Source organism: Aethina tumida, chromosome 1 (genome assembly GCF_024364675.1).
Source record: "Aethina tumida isolate Nest 87 chromosome 1, icAetTumi1.1, whole genome shotgun sequence".
NCBI lineage: Eukaryota > Metazoa > Arthropoda > Insecta > Coleoptera > Nitidulidae > Aethina > Aethina tumida.
The window spans coordinates 70,757,432-70,774,235 of record NC_065435.1 but is presented as its reverse complement, the minus strand read 5'-3'; the positions used below and the strand labels follow the sequence as shown (position 1 = coordinate 70,774,235).

The window sequence follows — 16,804 nt, the reverse complement described above, 5'->3', positions numbered from 1 at the left end:
TCTTACCAAAGGATGGAACTGTTTGTTTGAATTGTCATAAACAACCGAACGCGGCGAAGGCGGCTTATGTCCTTTGACATGGCCTTTGCCGAAAAAAATACAGCATCGATATTATTTAAAAACATACTTTCGCCATAGTTGTAATAAGGTCTATTTTACTTTTTTATTAGTCCATTTGACGGCGCGTTTACAAAAGATATTGTACTGATGTTCAGATTTAGATCCGCGAATAAAGAAATCTTTAGTCGCGAATAAGGAGCTTTTACTGTACTTACATAACTTTAATATTAAAAAATACATTTGGTACATTTTATTTTGTAAAATAGAATATAACAAATATTTAAACAAAGGTAGAAGGGTAATATGTAGTAAAATCGACAGTTAAAAAAGCAGTTACAATTTTCTATTAAATTTCAATGAATTTTTGTGAGAAAGTTCTCCAGAGGCACTTTTAAATGTGTCTCTTCGTGCCAATTTGTTTCATAAGTAAATCTTAAATATTTTTATTTGGTTCCAACATTCGCGCATACGCTTTAAGGTCGAGTTATTGTTTCAATGGTAGGGGACCTGAGGCGTGCCTCTAGCTAATGAGAACTTTAAATACCGACACAAAGGAAGTTCCCGAACGTTGCCGATTCTTCAGTTTCAAAAACTACTTGATGTTGTGTGTGTCCAATGTATAGCACCACGCAGTAAGGAACCAAAAAATAAATAAAACAAAAAAAGTCCCTATATTCTAATGTCATATCGCTTTTTGTTTTCAAGTTGCAGGATATTGAAGTTTTTTTTTATATATAAATTGACTAGGTTTTTTTTAAATATTTAATTAAACAATATTTCTACAGAAGATGTACAAATCGGAATGTTCTATAATATAAATGGGACACTCTCAGACACGAATCTGGTGGGTCTGAGTTGACTCTGTTCTGGTCGTTGTGGGTGAAGGCCTGACTTGGGGCCTCAAGTGGTTAGCTTGGCTTGGAGCCTAAGTGGATGGCGTCGAGCACATGGCCTATTTTCTGGGTGAGATGCCGGGCGGCACGACAATGTGTTGTTGCTACTGTTTAAAAGTTGAATTGTTTCTTATTTAAAAATATTATTGAGTTGTCAGTCATTTTATTTTTCATTCGTTAATATATGTATTTATTATATGTATTATTGTCAATCTTTGGAACCTTTGGAAATCACAACAGAACATATCACCCGAAATTACTATATGTGATCAAAACCAATTACCCAAAGGAAACTCATTCTTATACAGCCCCTCCAATCCAAGTTTTATTTTAAGTCTTATTTTAAGGGTAGAGAGTGGAGGTCAAAGAGAGCCTTATGCCTAAACTGGGGATGAATATCAAAAATGCACTTTATGTATTTACCACTTCTCTAAGCAATAGTTGATGCCAAAAAGACCTTGTTTTGTGAGGAGAAGATGGATGTCAAAAGGGCCATATGTCCAAGCTAGAAATAAAAATCAAAAATGCACTTTGTCACATTCACCCTATTTTCAACGACTCTCTGGTCATTGTCGTGTTCAGAGCTTCTGGTCATTGGAGTACTCTTCAGCAGAATTCAGATATGCGGTCCAGAACTCTCATAGTTTATTACTTTTTTTTTGGGACAAAGAGGGGAAAGTTTAAAAACCCATTTCCGGCCACCGATCCGGAGATCATAACCATAGTGTTACAATGTATGATAAATCATACATTAGGGAAAGAACGTATATTTGCATATACGGGGTATGCTGAACCAGAAGACAGAACTGACAAAGATGCCAGCTCCCTGTCAACTGGGTTCGGAAGAACAAGACCAATCTGAGGGAGATCCGAGATCTTCCTGGGGATGGATTGGACTTGCAGGTGTTGGATCCGTTAGCTTCCCACTACCACTGGCTTGTGGAGCGGTACTGTGCCCCAGGACCACGGCAAGGTGGATCCACCCTGAGGATCAATATTACTAAATACACAATTAACAAGGGTACAATTTACAAATATAATTGACACAAAATAAATCAGTGATAACAATTTACTGGTGAACTGTATGATCCAACTTATCTTAGAAAATCTTAGAAATTCGAATAAGAAGGTTAAATTAATACGAGAACAACTGGGCACAATGTTTTATAAGGAATTGTAAAATTTATATCGTGTTTTTTTAATAGTTAAAGCTTTTTTTATTAATAAGAATACGATGGTTAGAAATGCTACTCCATATAATATGCCTATGCTTGGAGTAAGAATGGGTCAGATATGGAGTGTAGTTGGTGTTGTTTGATTTCGTTGAAATTTGGTATTTTTAATTTGATGGAGTCGTTTGACCGTAAGTGATATGAAGAGTTGTTTTAAAATCTACTATTATGTAGAACAAAATTAACGTTTTATTTTAAAATCTCTAAAATATAACTTATAATTTATATTTATATTTATTCTGGCTAAATTTTTAATAATTTGATTTGAAAATAAGGGTATCTAGTCTAAATAAACTTATTTATAGATTACAAACGTAGGAAGTAGTGACTATAAATTCATAAAAATAACTGTTTAAAATAAAATATTGTATCTATTGGATCCTTAACAAATTTGATACAGTATGAATTAAGTTTTAAAGGAACAACAACAAATAAACTACAAAAAAACTAGAAGTCGGCGACGAAAAACTGAGCCTTGATAAACGGATTGAAAGAGAGATACTAAAAGATCAGAAGTGTAGCATCTACATAAACAATAAAAATACTGTAGGTAGTATGGCGCCGGAAGCATTAAGAACTGGGGCAGCTTTTCAGGTTAGGTTTGTTATACTGGATTAAAAATAACAAGATCAGTGGCGGCTACTAAGAACATTTTATAAGTAATGTTGAAATGTTCTCTTTCCTTCGAACATTCACACATGCGCTTTAAGCTCGGGCCATTCTTTTGATGGTAGGGGAGGTGAAGCGTGCCTCTGTAATTGTAATTCTCAGTTATCGGTTACTTTTCGTTATATTTACAAGCAACAACCAATTGGAACTTTTTTAATATTAGCGGTGGTTTGTGTGTTGAACATTTATTTCACTTTTTACAAACATCATTCGGGATGATTGATTTACAAAAGAAGTTAGTTGCTCAAACATATGTTGGGGTTGTAGTAATGTCGGATGAATCAATTGGTTTGCAATCTAAAATTATATATGTTGCTACTTAAGCAATATTTACTCAGTGTTATGCTCATGCGTTTAATCTAGTCTTGAGTCATGCGTACACTTCGAATCAAATGGTCAGATTGTTTTCTGAATCACTGGTTTTTCCTCATACATCAATGTGTAGTTATCTGGAAAACGAACTTATAGTCTTTTATGAAAATAATTTAATTGAAAACTACAATACACCTTTCGAAATGAATTATTAAATGGAAATTACTTTCTCTAAACGTAACACCCAGAACGCAATCAGATATTTTCACATAATTTGATATAAAAGTAGGTAAATCGGAAAACGTATTGTGATTTTTTAGTCAATTAAGTGAATCAGAAATTTTGTTTTGAAAAATAGCGTAGCGTTTGAATAGGAATGTAGATATTGTAATACGATGATGCCAGTCATGGAGTGAAAAGGACAGAAGAGCTAGAGACCCATTTACTCTATATATGTTGTAATGTGCCCCACCAGACTTAAACCTCACGAGGCGCCACTGAACATGACAAAGGAAATTTATAGGAAATATTGAAAAAGCTGTGTTTCCTTATATCAAAATGAATATGTCTTTAAATATCTATTAGCTAGATATCAAACCTAAATTCCATAGAACATCCATAGAAAAGAAAGGGTTGCTGTTAAGAAAACGACTAATAAACAAATATTATGGAAAGATTCAAAGAAAGTTTGGTACTCTCCAGTCGAGATGTGTCAAAAATTAGTAAATTCTATGTGTAACCGACAAAAATAGACGTCTTTCTAGAAAGTGTTTAACATTTAATATTGCTAGTAATTTTATAACTGAATAATATTTTCCACACTTTAGATATAAAATGTGTATTTATAATTTATTATCAAAGCTAATTTATATAAGATATATGGAATCTGTAATAACGTTCCAACAAATACATTGATTGAATTTTTAACGTTTTCTTATTCAATAATTGTATAAAAATGTATCTGTTAAAATATATATTTTATACACTGTAAAAGTTAAAATATTAAGTTTTAATTCAGCATTATTTTGACTACAACTGAAGATATGTGTATTTATATTATATTAATAGAATTTAATATTAAACTGAACCATCCATGTGTGCTCATCATAATGTAATAAAAAACATATGTGCTAAAATCCGTTAAATAATTATTTAATAATTTATTTTCTTTGTCATTTTGGTAATATTAAAACAGTGAAATGAGAACAATATATTTATTAACAATTCACGATCCAAGATTGACTTGCAATAACAATAAACTTATAAACTATATTTTTAACAATTTCTAGCCTTTCATCAGTCGTTAGGTAAATAAATAGTTTGTTACTGGAATCACTAACAAATACAATATTTAATTATTTACATTCGAAGCTCTGGCAATATCCTGAATGTAATCCGGGAAGTTCCTAGATAGAAGTGCATGTTGTGGTGAAAGTTGCGCATCGCACATCACTCCCAATTTTACATGATCAGCGTATTCGTTTATACACAAAGATATACCTAAAACACATTATTATATTTCTAAACGTGTCAAAAATAATAAATAATAAATTTACTGGTGTTTCCTTGTGGTGGCCTCCAATAAATAACACTGCTGACTTCTTGCCCCCAAAGAGTTCTCTGCGTAACATTCGGATATCTGCTAGTCAATTCCGTAACAGTTATAGCATACTTTCTGGATAAATATTTGATATAAATGCTGACGGCAAACGATGGAAGAAATTTAGTCAGCACTCCGAACTTGGTCTGGAGTACCGTAAGCAAATGCGACAGTCCTTGTTTCTCCAGAGAGTTTTGGAAATTGTTCCTGACTTCAATCAGGTTTTCCAGTTGAGTGGTGTCTTTTTCCTGATCTAAAATGGGCAAGTTCAAACAGAGAATGCCACTCATCGCGTCTTCGGGCCTGACATTGGGTCCGGTTGCGAATACATAATTGGAGTTGATGTTTCTGATTGTAACCGGCAATTCATCAGGCACCACGTGATTAGTTTGAGTCATGTATTTAGAAATCGATGTAGAAATGGCCGAGAGCATTATTTCAGTTTCAGACACTCCGGTGGATTTTGAAATTGATCTGATGTAGTCGATTTTTACCGGGTCGGACCAGGCGACCGATTTCCTTCCACATAGTGTGATTGTTTGGAATGACTCTTTTTGCATTAGTATGTCTTGAATGACAGTTTTCGGCGCGGAGAATAAAATTGAAACGATGTAGAAGATTTCCTTCAAGGAGTTGTAGAATAGAGGAATATAGGTGTAGAGAAACCCGACGAACGTGTACGGATATGGACAGTATTCTAATGTTAGACAAGTGTATAGGGCGAGAATTTCTGCATATATAACTATTGGAATTCTCACTGGCAAATAAAAGCAAGTGTACCAAATAGTTGTTAATATGTTATTGATTACATTTCTTGGATCCATTGATGATAAAATTGACAACAAGAAGTTAAAAATTGTAACTTGTCTCTTTTGGGTTTCTTTGTTGGCTGTTTTAAGTATATACTTCGTCCTTGAGTATAAGTCATCTTTGATAACTCTAAATCCTTTTCGACATTCCTTGACCATTGATACGAATGTTATTACAGTTATACACAAAAACTGGTAAACCGTCGGAGTGTTTTTGAGAAGTTCTGGTCGTTCCAAAGGATCGTAATTGGAAACGAATTCATTCCAACTGTTTGACAATTCTTCGGATAATCGTTCTTTTAACTCTGGAATTACTGTTGGTTTTTTGATCACTTCCACCAAAGGACTTTTGGAAGAAAAGTGTCTGAAATTGTAAAAGCATTATTTTTGTACTGTATTTTGTTTGATATTTTACCCTGTGGATTGTCTTGTGGGTGGGATAAGAGGGAGTAAGTCACCAATGTTCAAGCCTTCGCTTAAAAGAACATGGTGCACTTTAAACAAAATGTAATGATTATCTTCAGAAGATGGTATTATGATGATTTGCCAAGGAGGTATTCCTGATGGTAAATATTTTGACACTATCTCACTTACGTACTCCTAAAAGAGTTATCAATTATTTGACATGACTATACTGAAAAGGAATGTATACTTGTATATTGTATTCTGTTACAGTTCTTCCTTTGTAAGTGAAAGGTGCAACTGTAAGATTTTGATCCAAGTCGAATTTTCCTTTTGCCCAAGCGTAGTTACCACATCTTGTGACGAGGCAATGTCTGAGTCTTGGGAAAGCGAGATTACCGTTTTTGTCTCTTCTTTTCACAACTTCCTAAAGTGAAATATTAGAAATGCGAAAAACCTGCCGTAAAAAAACCGACCTGTAAATGTCGTCTTACTGCTTCAGGTTGAGAGGGGCCTCTGACGCAAAGTAACACACTGATTATACCCTGGTTTCGGTGGGTATCGAGAAGAGTTCTTACAGTAACGTACTTTACAAATTCGACCTCTGGATGCAGGAATGAAATGCATGACAACCATATCGATCTGCTAAATCTCAATACTGTAAATTAAAATAAACACCAAATGATAATCAATGTCGAGGAAAATAAATTCAAAACTCTCTTTAAAATAAAAAACGTAACAATAGACTGTTAATAAAGATTGGTAAAATAAAAAAAATTAATCATGGATATTTTGAATGTAAACGACGATAAAAAAAATTCGCGGAATAAATCGTAACTTATCTAAATTGCAAGCATATATTATTAGTTTCAGAAATAACCTAAGAAACAATATTTAAAAGTCACCTTTCATACATATGGCACACTAATAAATATGACATAAAATTAATTGATTAACGATGTTACATTTGTAAAGAGACCTTATAAATAAATTCGTGCGTCAAACATATCATAATTGCATGCCGTTTATTGTATTATAAATACTAATTGTAATAAAAAAATCTCAAAGGAAATTGGACTTTTCTTCAATAACTAATTATTTTAACTGAATTTTACAAATACTTAAGTACATACCCTAGTTGCGAGTAAGTATACTTATTTATTATTTTATATACACATAGTCTAACATGTACCACTTTGAAGGAATAATTTAAGTATATCAAAGTAATTAAAAAAAATAAAAAAAGCGTTTGTCATCAGTCGACTTACCCTCTATGACCACAGAAATATTATATGCATGATGATCATGTGCCATAAAAAGTTTCCTTACTATATATCAAAATAACATACACATAGTTGTTTTTTGATACATAAACAAGTTGTAAAATTGAAAATATCAAATTAATAAATAAATGGTTATTTTCTAAATTAAATTTTAATGTGTAAAATGCAACTAATTTTTAGTTGACGGATCTGGTAATAATGATTAAATAATAACTTACCTAGAAAACTTATTACTAAAAGCGGCAACAAACACAAAGTACAATTAAAAAGAGTCAAAGTTAAAAGAAACTCAAACATTTTGGATAAATTTCAGTTGCACATTTTTCGTTGCCCAATTGTCTTAGGTTCGTTTCGTAAATGTTTATTAATAAGTATTACTGTTTTAAAATGGATGTTATCAGTGATGTACTGACCTATGAACTACAAGGATATTGTCGATATTTTCGTTGTAAGAATAATTGCTTTTGATGAAATTCTACGCATGACAATGACGCTCATTTAAAAAGTTTATTTAATTGCTAACTGGGCTGCATAAGGCGCCAAAATGGCATAGAGTACGCAAACCTTTTAAATTTCATTTACATTGTTTTAAATTAATACAAATGTGTATTTCAATAGCAAAAGACATGGTTATCCGAGGGTCGGTACTTCCTTATTGACGAAGACCACCTGGACTATTTATTAGGCCTGTGCGACCTAAAGCATCTCATACATGTTAATAATTTTAAATATTTTTCCTAATTAGTTAAGCACCAATATTTAAACTGTAATATTCTTGTTTGTATTAAACAATATAGAATTGTAAACATTGTTCAACGAAATGTTTTATCTGATAATGTGGTAAATTTTTCTTGTAAATCCTATGAAACAATGTTCTGTAGAATTAAAGGCAACGTCACAAAAAATAGTAATTCCAACAGTCATTGTACAAACAACAGTCACAGTCAGATGATAATTATAAAGACAAACGCAAACATTAGACCCTCCCAAATGTGTGGTGTGTGCCCGCCTTTATTTTCATCCCTTGCAAAAGCACCGTCATTGGCCCCCAATGGATCGATCGCGCGAAGTCGTGCAGACACATATTTACAATACGGAGACATTTCATTGTTCGGCTATCATGCGGCCGGTCAGATGCTATTTCGCTTGTGAATGTGTGACATTAAAAATCATCTGAAACTGTATGAACGTTTTTCAGAGGTGCACGTTCGTTTTTGGTGGTATCGATCAGTGGGGATTTCAAGGAAACGTCGATGCGTTTACTTAGTGAAAATTTAAATGTGAGTATAGTTTAAGTGCACAATTGTGTTTTTATTTATTTATTTATTTATTTTTTGTTTTGTTTTTTCTTGTGTTAGTGTTTTCTATTAGCATTAGTGTTTATTTTACAATATTCATACTTATTTATGGGATAGAAATATAATAATATAATTTAATAATGTAGACACAATTATCTGAATAATTTATAATGAGTGAGAAAAATTTGAGTAACGTTTTCGTCTCTAGTTTAAAAATATTAATTGAAATTAAAATTTTGCATTTATGGAGTTTGTAAATGTTATTCATTTTAATATTGACGCAACATGTAAATATTTTCTCAATAGACACCTAACACACACTTTAACACTGTTAATAGCACAATAAAAAATGAGAGTTTACTCATAGATTATAATGGTATGTTTAGAAAACAATTTTTAATAACATTCATTGGAAAATGTGAAAAAACTGTTCAGAATAGTGTTAAAATTCTAATTGTTAATTAGATTCAAGGTTATTTCGTAACACATCAAATGCTCATACTTGCTATATTGCCAGATTGTTTTGCATTGGTTATATCAATTTAATTAAAAAATTAAATTTAGAATATGGAAATGAATAAACAAAATTTGCTGCCGACTTTGTTATTATGAGCAGTAAATAAATATGAGTAATAAAAATTCTGTAATGTGCACACATACTTTTTAAAGTGAATAAACAATTCTAAATAACAGTCGGAGAGTTACTCCACCTCACCACATCATGATAACGTTATTATCTTAAACATGAACTCGTTAAAACTAAATTAGTACTCTTCACTTGTGTAATGTGGTCAACTATATGAAATACTTTCCTACTAATTTATTACAATTGCCGACCATCAACATTTTTCGATAAATATATTTAACTATTATGGTTGAGCACTAATCTAAAGTTAGTCATTTGAATGTTTTTCTCAATTACGTTAATCGCATGCGAGGTACGGTATCTCTAAAGTGGGTGTAATCATATGATTACGTTACGTTGCTGTTTCAGATCATCATGTGAACAACACCTCAATAAAATCATGGCACTGGTGCCGAAGAAGGTGTGTCTAGCTTTCTTCATACTCTTCATTATATATTTCCTCAGCACCTTGGCCTCCATCAAGAGTAACTTCTACGAATATCTCTATCCCATCCAGTGTTACCGCGAAAATGTACCTTCACTGCAAGACATCACGGAAATCAGTCCGCCTAAAGACAATTCAATTTTCTTCCATGAGACTTCGTGCAACTCCTACTACAACGGCAAGATCACCATCACCTCAAGACAGGCATGTGCTGTTGAAAGCGCGGCAAAAATGAACCCGCAAAAAATGGTGTATTTGTTGTATGCGTCACCTGGTGTTTTGAAAAATGAAATGACCGAGTCGGATCGAATGCTAGAGGCACTTTTAGGTTACCCGAACGTTCGAATCCAACACTTGAACTACGAGAAGTACACTAAGGGAACGCCGCTGGAGCATCTGTATCAGGATGGTGCAATCGAAGCTTCCGTTTATGCCCAATCACACGCTAGTGATGTTTTAAGGTATTTAACATTGTGGAAATACGGTGGCATTTACTTAGACCTGGACGTGATTGTGACAAAGAGCTTCAACAGTCTTCCACAAAATTTTGCTGGATCAGAATCGGAAGCTAATGTGGCTGCTGGAGTGCTTGGCTTTAGTCACAACGGAATTGGTCACGCACTCGCCAAAATGTGCGTCACCGAACTGAAAAACAACTTTAATGGCAGGGAATGGGGCTACAACGGTCCCGGCGTGATAACAAGGTACAGAATAAGAACAAATTAAGCAGTGTAACAGCCAACACCAATACATCAATTATTACGTTGTAACTATTGATTCTTTATTTTTAGAGTGGCTAGAAATATTTGTGGTGTGACGAAGGCCAAGGACATGGTGAAGAAAGACTGTCAGGGTTTCCACGTATTTCCCACTGAGACGTTTTACGCGATACCATGGTGGAATTGGACGACGTACTTCAATGAAAACGACCTGGAAGAAGTTAATAGTTTATCCAAGAAAAGTTATTTCATCCATGTGTGGAACAAGCACAGTGCGTCGACGAAGTTACCATTGGACTCTCAGGCTCCGTATGCCGTATACGCGAGGAAATACTGCCCAAATGTGTACAAAGAATGTGATAATCATTTTTAAGGTATATGTTTAAAAGGGATATTTATTTTTTTAATACTCAAATTGGAAAGAACTATATTCAAATTATACCTTTTGTTACCCACATTTAATGATAAGTTGTTGAATTAATAAACCATTTTGATTCCTTATACAGTATTAAAAATAATTTATATGATATTTACTCATGTATTCTAATTTATATTTGTAACTGTGAATATTTTTTATGGGGTTAAGAATTAAAATCTTTGATAATTTCAACAAATCTAGCTGTATTTGTTTCTGGGCTGTTTTAAAGTTAAATATTTAAAAAGCAACAAACTGATAACAATTTGAATAAGAAATAAAATGCTTCATAAATTCAACATCACTATCTTTATATCTAGTCTGATGAGATTAATAATATGTTTACTTATTGTAAGTTTAGTTATATTTGTTTCTGGACTATTAACTATTCAAATATTTCATAAAGCAAAAAACTGATAATAATATTAATAATTTATGCTGTTTCAATACAGTTTTAATTGAATAAATTGTTTTTTATTTCATCTTCATAATATACTTATATTATGTGAACTTGCTTTCTTTATTTTAAATATTGTTGATAGAAATAATATTTTACTTAGCATTTACCCTTTTATTATTGTTTATGTATAGATTTAATGTACAGTATTTTATTAATAACCAGAAAATTAAACAGAAACCTTTTGAGTCGTTTAGTTAGTTCCCAAATTCTTTACATAGATGACGCGAGAATCACAATTTCAGTTATTGTGAAAGCTGGACGCAACAGGTAGGTACAGCTTTGATACGATCGCACTCATTCAAAATATGATATACAATGTTGTTAATCAGTTAAATTGGTCGCTTTCATAATTCTAATTATATTGACTACTCTGGATGAATATATGAATGACGTGTTGTGTAGTTTGAGTTCTTTGAGTTATGTAAATAAAATAAATGGTTAATGGTATCATAAATGAATTAATATTAAGTAATTTTGTATCGTTTATTTGGTTTATTACATTAACCATTATATTGTACATGTGTGAAACATAAATTTAATCATTAAATGATAAATTTGTCTTTTAAATTTTTAATCATTTTATTATGTCAATAACTTGTCTATTATGAAAAATAATTATTAATGTTACATCGGATTTAGTTCAGACACGAACAACAATAAAATATGCATATACTTACATAATAACATTCCATTTATTACTTACCAGTTTATGACTATCAGTAATGTTAGACAGGAGTAGCAGGTATAAAATATGCAATAAAACATTATATTTAAAATACCTTTTTATTGATCTATAATTCTCTTTAAATTTTTAATACTTTATAATAAAACCACAATTCGATAACATGTCTTTTGAGTTGCCTATTATTATTTACAATTCGCACTACCGATAAATATTAGTGGACGGGTGGTACACAACTGAGAAAAAATTAGAAAAAAGAAATTAAAATGATGCAGGAATGGTATGAATGTTTGCGACAATTTATAACAAAATAAATTAATAAATAATTAATATAACGTTTGAGTACATTTGTCGATAAATAATTAGGAACTTAACCGTCACTTCTTTGGAGAAAACTCGCGCGATATGTCATTTGTTGCAAGTTCTCCGCAAAGAAGTGAATCTGGATCGACAAATGACTTACAAAAAGCAATCAAGCCGATTGTAATTTGAATAAGTTATAAATAGAAACTTTTGGAGTACAGACTTTTATTATTAATTGTTCCAACTGATGAGATTCACCTCTAAGATGATGCAAGTTTCACCGTCAGATGTTACAGGTATGTGACATCTATCACAAATTATTTTTTTGTTAAGAGACTAGATAAAGTTACCTACATTATACCCCTAGCTAAACCTCGTGTCTTTAGTGGCTGTAAGTGTATTTTTGTGATTTATTTTAGTTTTTGGTGTAACAATAATAATACAACATAGAGTCGTTTCAACTATCCAACAAATAGTTCTATAGCATCTTTCCCAAAAATAATGATTTTATGTACAATTTTTACAGTGAAATCACAAAATTCCGATATGATAAATAAGGAAAAACAAGTTATTATCTATCAGTCTTTATGTTTAACTCTATTGCCTAATTTGCTAAGTATTATTTTTCCTTATTTATATACAAAAATGAACACAATTTTTGTTAAGTCTGTACAGTCTTGGTGCCGCGTGAGAACCAACTGCACAAAAACAATACAGAGTATCCGCAAGTAAAACAAATTAGAGAGACTTGATAATGAGAGAATCCTAAAAATCTTACACCACGCTAAATGCAATTATAAAATCCGTATTTGTATGGATGTTTTAAAAGATAATCCTCCTATTGTTCCAACAGAATGTTTTTTTCCGATTATTTCTATCGTATCAGGTAAGCCACCAGGAATGTTACTGCAAGAGCTGTCCAAGAATGTTTGATGCTTGTAGAAGACGCTACTAATCCGCATTCTGTTCTACCATATTCGGTACAATGCATCTGAAACAATAAAACAAATATCAGTTAGTATAATTTGTGATAAATTTGCTTCAAGGATGTATCTAATTATGACACAAATTTGTCAAAGTTCAATAAGGAGGAATTAGATTCAATTATGGTCTAAATTTAGAGGGTGAAGAATTCGAATCACGCGAGAAAATTCAATGTAAATAAATTGCAACCTGTGGATAGGTGTTAAGAACCCGAGGCGGTTTTACGATACAGTCTTGGCAATTTAAATTCTTACAATAAAGACTGATGAAAAGTTTTATGAATAACTATAACAGTTTACGATGCTTGAATAAAACTAAAACCTTTAAATTTAAATCAACAAAGCAATCGCGGCGTTCGCGAAATGAAAATTTTAATATCTCGTAATTAAAAACGTACGGAGGGAACGCAGCAATGATCTACCCTCAAATGGAAAATAGTTTTACTGTCCCGGATAAAATTCAGGGTATGCAAGTCCGGGACATAATGTCGGCAGTTAAAAATTATATCTAAATAAAACTTTGCACTTTTAATAGCCGTTAGATATGATACCGTGGCCGGTCGTGCAAACTGGAAAAAGGTCTACTGTGGATTTTATAAATACTCGACCATAATCACGTTTCTGCAATATATTTTTGTTTTAATGCCCTGCCCAAACGGCATATTTATTTATTTTCTGCCCTTCTGCACTGTTTAAACTATTTTCATTAAAAACCGTACTTTACATGCAAACGTGCGACTCCACAGGTTTATTTTTTTTATTTGCCACGTTTGTTGCTGCTGATGGTTTTACAGGTGCGTGCAAAATTACCAATCGGATAACAAAAAATATGTAAATAGTGGAATTCAATCAATTCAAGTGGATTTGTTCCTTTATGACTTTTAAAATCATTTTCAACCATGAATACGCATAGTTTTAAACGAGGTATATTGATCGCATCATAAATTTTTAAAACTTTATAATACCACAATCGGATAAGACAATTTATTTTACTAGTAACATATGCGACCTACATTTCATTAATGGCGTTATTCCATTTCATTCAAATGAGCCGGTAAGAAAATGCATTAACAGTTAATTGATATATAATGAGCGGAATAACAATTGACGTTTGTTGAAATATAATTGGAAACGCAACAAGGAAAATCCCATGCGATTTGTCAATTTTTATTAATCTTCCGCAAGTCCCAAACAAATCAATTTTAGTGCGCAAACTTTTCAAAAACCAACTTTAGTCATTAATTGTTCATTTTTCCTGATTTTTGTAGACGGATGCTGCGCCACGACAACCTACAATAGAGTTGAACAAATTTACATTAAAAATAAAAAGAAGTGTATTTTTAACTCGCAGACAAACTAGTGCAATTCCTTTTGTGGTCGTTCTCATTAAAATTCCGAGTGTCCGTCCATTAGAACGGGGCTTCTGATATACGGACTCCAATAAATAACATTTACATTGTCACTTTTTACTTCCAAACAACTTTCATTGCGTCACGTAAAAACAAAAATAGAGCCACTATTGCCCGTTTTTGCCGTTGCTTATCTTCGGAAAAGTATTTTTCGTGCGATGATTTACGTTAAGCAATCGCCATTTATTACCCCCCCACCACACACACACACACTATCCGAAAACGTAAGAACTTTTTGAAATTTTAATGTCGAAAGGAAAAAACAGACCGACAACATTTACTCGCTTGTGGAGCACGTATTTCGCATTATTTGACCCAATTTATTTTTATCATACCGCCATTGTGCCGTTATATATCATACGGAGTAAATAGCGGAATTTATATATAAAGTGGGAAATGTGAAATACGAGGCGCTCCGCGATTTGTTTACCAGACTCCAGTCAGCTAAACAACGGAAGATTCCAACGCGATTTTTGTAACGTGTAATTACTTACATGAAACATAATTTGCAGAAGATTTAAGCGTCTTCCATTGTGAATACAAAGTTTACGGACTCCTGTAGACTGGAGTAGTTTAATTTAATACTTTGTTAAAGAAAATAAATTAATATTATGTGCCTTGAAATCTTCGCACAACATTAATTAGTTAAAATTCACTGAAACATCTCTTTACAGATCTCAACGTTTCATTCAAAGTAAAAACAAGATTTGATATTAAGGAGAAGTTGTGTGAAAAGACCCGGAACCGTTTAATTCGCAACTCCCGAAACTGCGATAATAAAACCGATTATTACCTGTATCATCTGCAGAGACATTTTGTCGTGGAACTTCCGACTGAACTCCGCCGCGTCTTCGCCGCAGGTTCGCCTTATTGAATGTGTCGAACACTCCACGTATTCCTGGAACGAGCTGTAAAAGAGAAAGTAACTCTATTCAGTCCCCTTATTGTCCATATTCGTGCCGCAATGGCCATTATGTGGGTCCATACTAATGCAATTAAGCCGAATAAAGCACCGATTCGTTAAAAATGTTACAATTAACTTAACCGGTCGAATAATGGATGGTCTCGAGTGTTTCCTTTCAAACAGGATGTATGGTTAACTATTATGTTTTTCTTTTTTTTTGTAGGTTGGCACTTTTACAAAATAATGCGCCTAATGATCCAAAATCCATTTAGATATGGCAGCTTCCAATCGATAAACACTCACCAACAAACACTTTTGATTCCTTCGTCGGCGGCTTCGCGTTTCTTCTTCTGGTAACTCACTAGGTCCTTCTCATCAACGTTGATGTCGGTGGGCGGCGTGTTGGCCTGGATCTCTTTCATAGCCTTCGAGTATCTCTTGAAGCATACCTCGGTCTCCGGTTCCACTTGCTTCATGCACGGTGCGTGTCTCAAATATTCCTCTTGGTACGTGCCGTTCTTGCACAAGTCGTGTACCACCACGTTGGTGCCGTGGAATAATTTCTTGAAGTGCCTGGTGTGGTTAGGTGTCATACAATGTCTTGTGTAAGAGTGTATGCAGCGTATGGCCATTTTTAAGTCCCTGAAACAATAAATGTTTTATGAAGCCAGTTCCTTTTGTCCAATTTATTATGTATTTCAATCAAGATACGTTTGGTGAAATTACAAAGTTTTACATAATGGGTAAATTTAATCGGAAGTGGGAAATATTAAGCAGCTCGTAATTAATTTATTTTAATGGAACTCGAGTTTTACGGGTTGTTTTGTGCCTCCGCAGACGTTTATAGTTGTTTTTAATTGCGCCTTCTCTCTATCGCGGATGGTGTAAATGTACAACCGGTCTTATGTTTTATGTCTTCTTTACTTAACTGTCACTTTGTACAAAAGAAGTGGCGAGTAATTTAATTTACGGCACACTAAATTGCGTTGTTTATTGCCATAGTTTTTTCAAATAAATTAGACGTGATGTATTTGTAGTGATTCAACTTACTCAATTAATGCGAAGTGCGAGGTTGTTGACGAAGTATTCCGGGTATTTGCACAAAACAGGGCGGGAAAGAACACGAATCAAACGAAGTTCGTCGACTTTTTGTTTAAGAGGTCCTTTATTAAATAATTTCTGACTTGATGAATACGTGATTAAATCAGGGGCTTGTTGATTTTATCAAGAAAAACGTATTTGAATTACTGATGTTAACTTGCTTGAAGTAACATTTAATAAAACTTTACGAATTAAGTTAT

The 16,804-nt window shown here is 32.9% G+C and overlaps 3 protein-coding genes across 4 annotated transcripts in view; 1 reads left to right on the top strand and 2 right to left on the bottom strand.

The window, feature by feature from the left end:
- Positions 1-4,366: 4,366 nt before the first annotated feature.
- Positions 4,367-7,637, bottom strand: LOC109596700 (uncharacterized). Its single transcript, XM_020012266.2, has 6 exons — positions 7,479-7,637; positions 6,454-6,635; positions 6,228-6,404; positions 5,991-6,175; positions 4,723-5,939; positions 4,367-4,666 (listed from the first exon to the last, which is right to left on the bottom strand). Exons 1-6 carry the CDS (start codon positions 7,555-7,557, stop codon positions 4,518-4,520), a joined length of 1,989 nt encoding a protein of 662 aa, XP_019867825.2. The 5' UTR covers positions 7,558-7,637; the 3' UTR covers positions 4,367-4,517.
- Positions 7,638-8,265: 628 nt separating this feature from the next.
- On the top strand, positions 8,266-11,223 carry LOC109596701 (lactosylceramide 4-alpha-galactosyltransferase). 2 transcript variants are annotated; one of them, XM_020012267.2, is made up of 3 exons: positions 8,266-8,540; positions 9,553-10,332; positions 10,420-11,223. In XM_020012267.2, the coding sequence occupies exons 2-3, from the start codon at positions 9,584-9,586 to the stop codon at positions 10,718-10,720; spliced, it is 1,050 nt and encodes a 349-aa protein (XP_019867826.1). In that variant the 5' UTR covers positions 8,266-8,540; positions 9,553-9,583; the 3' UTR covers positions 10,721-11,223. The 2 variants fall into 2 exon arrangements, with proteins under 2 accessions (XP_019867826.1, XP_049819310.1); XM_049963353.1 differs by lacking the exon at positions 8,266-8,540 and adding an exon at positions 8,823-9,496.
- A 763-nt stretch (positions 11,224-11,986) lies between these two features.
- LOC109596729 (uncharacterized) overlaps positions 11,987-16,804 on the bottom strand; it is a 38,908-nt gene continuing 34,090 nt past the window's right edge. The window contains exons 3-5 of the mRNA XM_020012308.2: positions 15,807-16,145; positions 15,393-15,507; positions 11,987-13,198 (exon numbers count right to left, since the gene is read on the bottom strand). Coding sequence (XP_019867867.2) covers positions 13,082-13,198; positions 15,393-15,507; positions 15,807-16,145 — 571 coding nt within the window. The 3' untranslated portion in view covers positions 11,987-13,081. The remainder of the gene's footprint in view (positions 13,199-15,392; positions 15,508-15,806; positions 16,146-16,804) is intronic.